The sequence below is a fragment of the Plectropomus leopardus genome, chromosome 5 (assembly GCF_008729295.1).
Source record: "Plectropomus leopardus isolate mb chromosome 5, YSFRI_Pleo_2.0, whole genome shotgun sequence".
In the NCBI taxonomy this organism is placed as follows: Eukaryota; Metazoa; Chordata; class Actinopteri; order Perciformes; family Serranidae; genus Plectropomus; species Plectropomus leopardus.
The window spans coordinates 23,440,296-23,448,781 of record NC_056467.1 but is presented as its reverse complement, the minus strand read 5'-3'; the positions used below and the strand labels follow the sequence as shown (position 1 = coordinate 23,448,781).

General features: G+C 41.4%; 1 protein-coding gene across 1 annotated transcript; it reads right to left on the bottom strand.

Moving 5' to 3' along the window:
* Positions 1-307: 307 nt before the first annotated feature.
* slc13a5b (solute carrier family 13 member 5b) lies at positions 308-8,226 on the bottom strand. The gene is made up of 12 exons (XM_042486721.1): positions 8,100-8,226; positions 7,027-7,155; positions 6,809-6,945; positions 6,343-6,563; positions 6,073-6,253; positions 5,842-5,964; positions 5,493-5,705; positions 5,281-5,387; positions 5,044-5,165; positions 3,377-3,538; positions 2,145-2,282; positions 308-442 (listed from the first exon to the last, which is right to left on the bottom strand). The coding sequence occupies exons 1-12, from the start codon at positions 8,196-8,198 to the stop codon at positions 317-319; spliced, it is 1,758 nt and encodes a 585-aa protein (XP_042342655.1). The 5' UTR covers positions 8,199-8,226; the 3' UTR covers positions 308-316.
* Between the last annotated feature and the right edge of the window lie 260 nt (positions 8,227-8,486).

The window sequence follows — 8,486 nt, the reverse complement described above, 5'->3', positions numbered from 1 at the left end:
ATACTGTTAAGAGTGAAGAGGGTCTTTCTTTAAAATGTAACTTCATTATGATACAATGTGAATAAAAAAGTTTTAAGTTCATTCTTCAACCACTGCTTCTTCCATTCCCAATCTCATTCATCACCACTTTCTCACAAGCAGGACTCAAGTGTCAGTGAAAACAAGCCTTGAGGGCATTGTATTCTAACAGCAACTGGACACATTTTGTCCATCGTGTGGTCCTGTGCTGTCGCTCTGACCAGAGGTCTTTGTCTGACATCTGTGGATAGGGAGGGCAGGGTGTGTGCGTGGATCATCTGCTGTGACAGAACCAGACTCACACCCCGGTGACGTTGGCCCAGGAGGGGAAGGAGTCCAGGTCAAACATGGCCTTACCCCAGCTGTTGATGGCCAGTGTTATACATATGATACCAATGATGTTCATGACTATTCCTGTCTTGGCCTGACGGAGAAAAAATATGCAGTGATATTAAAGCAACATTTTGGGAAATAATCACTTTCTTGCTAAAGGATTGATGAGAAGATCAATACTCTTCCTCTCTTTAAATCCAGACTCAAAACTCACCCACTGCATACTTTATGTTATTGCATTGTTCCATTTTATACTGTGTGTAGATTTTATCTGTAGTTTTGTTGTATTTTTTTTTATCTTTGTAAAGTGTCCTTGAGTGTTGAGAAAGGTGCTTATAATAAAATGTATTATTATTATTATTATTATTATTATTATTATTATTATTATTATTATTATTATTATTATTATTACTATAGCTAGTAAAGTAAGTTAGCAGAAAGACTGAAAGCAGAGGAAAACAGCTAGCCTGGCTCTGTCTAAAGATAACAGAATCCACCTACTAGCACCTCTAAACCAACGAACTATATCTTAAAAATTATCCATATCAAACAAGTTATTGTAAAGATGTCAAGTTGCAGTCTTTTATTGGGGTCTTATTTGACTATTCCTTGTTCTAACAATGACAAGTGAAGCGAGATAGGCACGCCTGCTGCAGCTGCATATTGACCATGTGAAAGTGGTAAAGGTATGTTTAGACTTAAAGCAAAGCGATTGCATACAAAGTTAACAGAAAGGGACAATTAGACATCCCAAATTATGTGAGGATGTGTCAGAGCAAAGTGACATTTTTTCAGCCTGAGCAAAAAAAAAAAAAAAGAAGCTTAACCTGGGACTTATGAATCTGCTTTTTAGGGCCCTGACACACCAGGCCAACAGTCAGCTGTCAGTCAACGTCGGGATTTTGGTAAGCATCTGTCAACCTAGTTTTTGTGGTAAATCACACGCTGTTGGCTCTAGTTGGCCTTTGTTGGGTTTCTGTTGGCCAATTCAGCACATCGTTTCAATGTTAAAACAGAGCTCGTCAGTGAATTAAATCAATGCGATTGGCAGTTCAGCCCAGTACGCAAGAAAAGAAACGGAAGTGAGAAAAGCAAATAAATGGCTAAAGTCAAGAGGCCATGAGTTCAAAATAAACTTGTAATATTAGTTGATATAATGTTTTTAGCCACTGAGCTCTTGAGAAGATATGGTTCCTTGTTTTTTGTCTTCCTGTTCGCCAGTGCAGGGTAAATATGCTTTGCTCTTTTATCACATGGTTGTCTTGCTAATGCGCTAACTGAATAACTAGTGTCATGAATCAATCCTGTTGGTCTTCCTGTTTCCCTTTTTGAATGATGAAAACAGACTACCGCCACCAGCTGGTAAGGACAGTTATTTCCTCCTATGCAGGTGCAGAGTGTACATGCTAGTCGGCTGTTGGCTGTAATCTTTGCGGTGTGTTCAAGTGCAACTTTTTGGCTGAGACACAAGCAGCACAGGCGACATGATGTGATGCAACTGTTGCCTTTGTCGCCACTGGTTGTTTGATGTCAATTTGATTTGTCTGAGGCTATAAACATACAGAGCTGAGACGCAAAAGGAAAGAGACTAGACGGAAATGACCTGAAAGAACCTGAGTCCCTGGTGAGTTCTAAGATCAGTCAGAACATGAACAAACACACAGACTAAACTCACATACACACTGTGTCTGCCTCTGTTTTTGTTACCGTGTAGCAGTGTCCTGTAAGTGAGAACTTTGCTTGTTCAACATATAATTTTCTGTACGGGCACAACCAACCTCTGCTATACTCACCATGTCAGCAACTTTGAGGTATCCATACGAGAAGACTATAGCGTTTGGAGGTGTAGCAACAGGCAGCATGAAGGCAAAAGAGGCACTCAGAGTACAAGGCACCATGACGTACAGTGGATTGATTCCAATGGACTGAGACTGCAATAATCACACAGAAAGCCTCGACAGTCAGAGACAGAGATGAACAGAGCCTTCATCACAAAATCCTTCACTCTTCCATCTGGCTGTTTTTCTGCAACCGTAATCACTGACTCATAACTCCGAGTGAAATGTGTGCAATTCTGTGCAGAGTGAGAACTCTCATTAGTTGGGTGTAATTAGGATATAATTCCTGCAAACTCTGCTGAGTCATGATGTCTAAAAAAGAAAAAGCTCTACATATGTAGCGATAATAGCAGACTGTTAAGATGCAAAAAACATTACTCTGTGAAATTTGCCTCTGAATTACATATCCCACAGCACAGTAGCTTACAAGTGCACAGTAATTTCAGGTTCTCAAAATAAACAAAGGAAGAAAAAAAACTTAAACTTTAGTTAGTGTTCTGTAAACTGTAGGCTGTAGATCAGGACACCATGATGACAGTGTTTCGTCTTGTCTGATGCTTTTTGTTTAAAGATTCACGTGACAGAATGACACAAGTGACATACCACAAGCCAGGACTGCCACAAAGTGTCATCACCTCACTTTCAGCTGCATCTAACCAATCAGATGCTCTTTTTTCTCTTTCTTTTCTCTCTCTCTCTCTATTTTCACACAAGGGTTGGACACCTCCTGTGCATCCACTTGGCTTCTCCCTCAATAAATATCTATCTGAATACCACACTGGCACTGTCTTTTGCAACTGAGCTTTGGCCTTCTCTCGAGTGTTCGACTAGCAGGCACAGTAATGCCATTCTTCAGCAGCAGCGGGGTGGGCAGCTTTACAAGGCACTGGGCTGAATTGGTGTGTTTGGCAGGTTATTAATGGGAGGAGGGGCCCAGGGAAGGGGACCAAACACATTCAGCCTGAATGACCGACTAGATGGGTAACCAAACAAGGGAAATAGGCCGGCTTCCTTAGGGAGTAGTTTCAATGCTGGACTCCAATTGGGGAAATCGGTTGAAAAGAAATTACACTATCTAGCACCTCACCTCACTGAACCACTGCTGCCAAACATAATTGTCTGTCTCCTGCAGCCCCGAGATCCTGCCTCTGCTTTTCTTTTCTACCACTTTCTCTCTGAGAACTTACCATTGAGGCTAAGACAGGTAGGAAGAGCGTCGCAGTGGCCACATTACTGGTGCACTCTGTGAAGGTAGCAATCAGCAGGCACAAGATGATAGCAATTGCCCAGGGAGGGATGTTTTGCAGGGGAGTCATTTGATCTCCCATCCACTTTGAAAGACCCGATTCCTAAAGAGATATATATATATAACATAAATATATATGGGGTTAAAGTCTTTCCTGGAAGTGAAAACAATATTTATCTATACAGCGGAGTCAGCATTTCCTCGTTTACTGTGAGAATACTCACAAAATGTATACAAACCGTGGGCTTAGAACCCAGTGAAATTAAACATATTGTGAGAACGAAGTGCAATGACTTAAAATAAAGTAAATAATGAGCACCACAACCAAAAAATGCATATTATTGCCTCAAGATTATTGACATAAAAACGCTGCAAAGGCACAGCATGTTAATAGACCAAATGATACAAAGAACACAGCAATAAAGCAGCAGCTGAACAGCAGGAAACTGCACTATAAAATAAAACCCCTGTGCTGGATATTCAAAATAAAGTGTGGGGTTTTTTTTTCAGACTTGACATGTCTGGGAGTCACTTGTGGTCCATTCAGAATGGCACCACAACGGACCACAACCGAACAGTTGGGAACCACTGCTCTAATTCACATTTGTGCATCATATACAGCATCCATTGAAAATTTTGCAAAATATCCAAAATGAATAGCAACACATTCATGGAAAACATTTTTGGTTTGCATAGCTGTAACTTCATACAGCTCTGATACAGCATAAGGGGAGTAAACCATAAATAATGGGGTTGTTTCCAATAGAAATTAAAACACTAGCACTGGATACATGCTGCACCGTTTCCTGTGGATCTGTTGTGCAAGGGAAGGCGATTTGAAGGCAATGCAGAAATGGTGGACTCCGCCTCCAACAATAAAAAAAACACTCTACAGGGAGCTAATAGCAGAGAGTAAACAGACTGAATAACAGTGAAGCTCTGCTAACAACTGTCACTCACATGTAAACAACTGAACTGGCAGTTGATTTTAACTGTGGAGATACATAAAAATAGGCAGATTTGTTTATGTCTATTCATGGTGGTTCATTTGCCATTTCTGCTGTACCTATATTATGAACTGTGTAAGTTTAAGTGTGCGCTATATTTGGAATATTGTTTCCACTTTGCCTTACACACTAACTAATCGAGGCAACGGTTGACCAGTGACTCCTGTATTTTCCAAAGTGATTTTTCTTTTTTTTTTGTTTTGTCAATGCAGTCTGGTGGCTTTGACAAAACAGCTTCAGGTCCCTAACGGAAGAATGGTCTGACAGCAAGGTAAAGTAGTGAAAATCCTATAAATATTGCATTTTATTAAACTGATACTAATTTTTTTATGTGAGCCTTTATTTTAGGTGGCTCAAAACGCGCTCTCATTTTTTGTGCGACGCAGTGTTCTACCTGGAAGTTATCGTAAATAAACATAGTGATTCAGTATATAGACTAAAGGACTATTGCTGAGAATTAAAAAAAAACCAGAAATACATAGTATACAAACAGGATTTAGCTCAATGAAAATATTTTGCCTCTCTTCACATAGCCAATCATTAGCTGCATAACCTCGTGGTACAATTTCCAATTAACATTTTGACTGTCAGTGCCACTTACTTCACTGCCCTTGGCCAGAGCAAAACCTCCGCCAAGAAGAAGCACTATTCCCCACGGCATCTTCTTTTGGGCAGTTTTCCAGGTGAGCAGACGTGGTGTTGGGCCAGAAGTTTGATGAGGTGCTGCAGATCCAATAAATTCACTGTCAGCATTCAATTATTGCTCAGTCTCCAGCTCTCAAAACTTCAGTGTAACTGTATGACACATAATCTATCTTTCTGCAGAATAATGGCTCACCTGTGTCAAAACTGTGAGTCCTACATGAACAGAAACGTGGGGGTTTAGAGGGCAGGACAAAGAGTAGGATGGCAACAAAGACTGCCACTGTGGCATCTGTCACATACCTGAGAAAAGAAGTGTCAAGGGAAATATTTTCAAAGCAAATAATTAACAAGTCTCACCCTATATTAATGTATGAGTCAAAATTAGGTGTACTATTGTATACAAACTCTGCTTTGGAGTTGAAGATATCTGTCGCCCAGCCATGGACAAATCCTGGGTCCCTCGTAAACCACATCACCACCAGCAGGGTGAAGAGACCCAGGACACTTATTTCTCCAAATGACATTGGCCCCAGCCGACTGTGCTCTTCACGGATCACATTATAGGCGGCAATGTCCTTCTCTGTCTTCACAGCCCCACAGCCCCATGTCTTCTTAAAGCTAAAGGGATCACACGGAGAAAAAAAATCTTCAAGTCACTTTTACACTCTGTCACACTGCCGATGCGGTAAAAGTTTCTTGATGTTGATTCAAGTCTCTGTCACTGTAATTAGGCTTTAACCATCACCAAACTCACTTGAATCCCATGAAGACAAACTGCAGCCAAAGCCAGGCCAGCGTGAGCATGATAATCATGTTCGGGAAGGCAAAGCCGAACCAGGAGGCAAAGTTAATCACATCTCCGTTTTCAGGGAAGAGTCTAAGGAAAAAAAACAACAAAAAGGAGTATCATATTCTCCAGAAAAATACTGAAAACAAGAGCCTAACCTAGACTAATGACTAAAAAGTGCTTTGAGAAAACATTTACTGGTTCATCTGGCCCTTGAGCACCAGATTGGGACCAGTTCCTGTCAGCGTGGCAGTGCCTCCGATACTGGCAGCGTAGCAAACACACAGGGTCATCCCTTTACACATTCTCCGCTTTTCTGCTGCCTCTTTAAGCATGGCAGCTTCCACTGCGGCGTCCAAGAAAGTCACCACCACTGGGCCTTCAAATAAACAGCAAAGATTATAAAAGTCTCTCACGACATTTTGCTTGGCATACAGAACGCTGCATTTGAAGATGACCGTGGCTCACCTTGTGCCTCACTCTGTTTCTCTGTCTGCGAAGGCTGTTTGCTGTCAGTCTCTGATGTCTGAACTTGCTCCTCTGAGCTGAGGATCTGAGGTTTCTCTGCCTCACTGCTGTTGAGCTGCTGCAGCACTGCTTGGACAATGGGCACCATCATGGCTGTGGTGGCCGTGTTACTGATCCACATGGACAAGAAGGCAGTCACACCCATGAAACCCAACATCAAACTGCCAAGAAGATCAAAAAACAAAAGAAAACATGAATACTGTTAGTGGCCTTGGTTGGAAGAGGGACCCTGTTCAACAGCGATTAATAATAAAGAGAGAGAAACTTTTGTGATGGCAATAAAAAACCTGAACAAAGTCTACTTATCTATATCAGGTGTTTTGATATCACAGTTGATAAGATATGCTTCGGAAACGTAGGTCCTAAACATGATAAGCTAAACAGAGAATCAGCTGTGTGCACTCACAGCGCCGGACGCACACCAACAAAGAGCAGCACCCTCAAGGCAATGCGCTTGTGCAGATTCCAGTGCTCCACAGCCACAGCAACCATCAGTCCCCCCACAAACAACAGATTTGTGTCCTTAAGATACTGCATACACACCTGGAGCACACAAAGCAAAATGTGTGTGAACAAAAATTCTTACCAGCGAATTCTGCATACTGCCACCATTATTTTACTTACATCTTTGGATTGCATGATGCCAAACATGGGGAAAAGGAGAGCTGGGAGCAAAGCTGTTACAGCCAGTGGTAGGACCTCCGTGCACCAGTAAACCGCCATCAGGATTATTACATAGGCGCATTCTGCCTCCTGCGTAAAAACAGAAAAACATAGTGGTAAATGCACAACATACACACAAATACAAAGAAGTTGTAAGGTTCAAAAACAGCTTCAGGGATCACCAAATGGTCTATTACATAATTTTAATGGGATGTTATGATGGTTCAAAGGGTAAAGATAAATGTTATTATTGTTCTGTTGTTTCTAGACACCTGTGTTTGTCAAGATCATACATTATCAGGATATTAATATGATTATCAGGCTATGTGAGGTATTAATTAATCATATTTTATTACCATGCAGCCTGTTTTGTCAGACTTCAGTTCAAATATGGTCCATTTTTTGCTGTTATTGGTTTAAAAAAATCATGTCTCTAGTGACCTCACTGTGACACCTTCCTCAACCCTGTGCCATTGTTCATGGCTGCTTCGCATTGAAGTCTATCATAACATGCTTACACTCTATGTGCATGTCTCTGTGTCACATGTAGCGGTAGCAACGTGGACAGAGCCCTTTGACTCCGTGTTCCCACGCTGGACATGACCCTTCATTTTAACAACAAGGAGTTAAAATAACAAGAGTTCAGTGCGCTCCAGCCTCAGGCTACACGGGACAGTTCTCATGCAATTTGCGCAGTACACTTGTGAGGCGCATCAACAGGTGCAAGAGAGAAAAAGTGCATTCTTCTAAAACGGCGTTTTATGACAAACACATACAGCATGCTGGATTTGCGGGTGGATTTAGTTCACTCGTGTTAAAACTGCATGCTCGCGAAGATAATTGTTAAATAAACCAACTTAAAATATATATATATATATATATATATATATATATATTCTTGGTGGACTATGCAAAATAGTAACAGTTACAACAACAAAACTTCAATAATTTGTGCCAAAATCATCAAGAGTTACCGATTTTTTCCCTCTTTAAACAGTGTTGCAGAGTTTGAATTTAATCATTTTTTTACATACCGATGTCCCGATCACTAAAGGCAGCGGGAGCAGAAGAAATGGAGTTGAGAAGAGGATAATCTCATTCTTAACGGAGCGAAGATATTTGAAGAATGCCATTCTGTAGGAAAACGGTGAAAAGGAAGCTTTCGCACCATGGATCGCGCTTTTGAGGCGCAGAGGAGAGGAGGAGGGGGGAGTCCCACAGCATAAAGGAGAGGAAGAGAGAGAGAGACAGAGAGAGGGGAATTACAATGAACAGACACACACAGACACACAGACACACACACAAACACACACACGCACAGACAGAGAGAGAGAGAGAGTTGTGCTCGGGTGCTCACGCCAAAACAAAAGAGCTGACGGATTGATTATTCTCAGAAACAACAAAAAAGGTTCTTCCACATC

Bases quoted from the DNA above. Each gene is read 5' to 3' on its own strand.
- slc13a5b (XM_042486721.1), bottom strand. From the start codon at position 8,198: ATGGCATTCTTCAAATATCTTCGCTCCGTTAAGAATGAGATTATCCTC. The intron at 3,539-5,043 runs GTAAGTGGCACT...ATATCTCTTTAG, and splicing joins CTCTGGCCAAGGGCAGTGAA to GAATCGGGTCTTTCAAAGTG. The intron at 443-2,144 runs GTGAGTATAGCA...TTTCTCCGTCAG, and splicing joins ACCTCAAAGTTGCTGACATG to GCCAAGACAGGAATAGTCAT.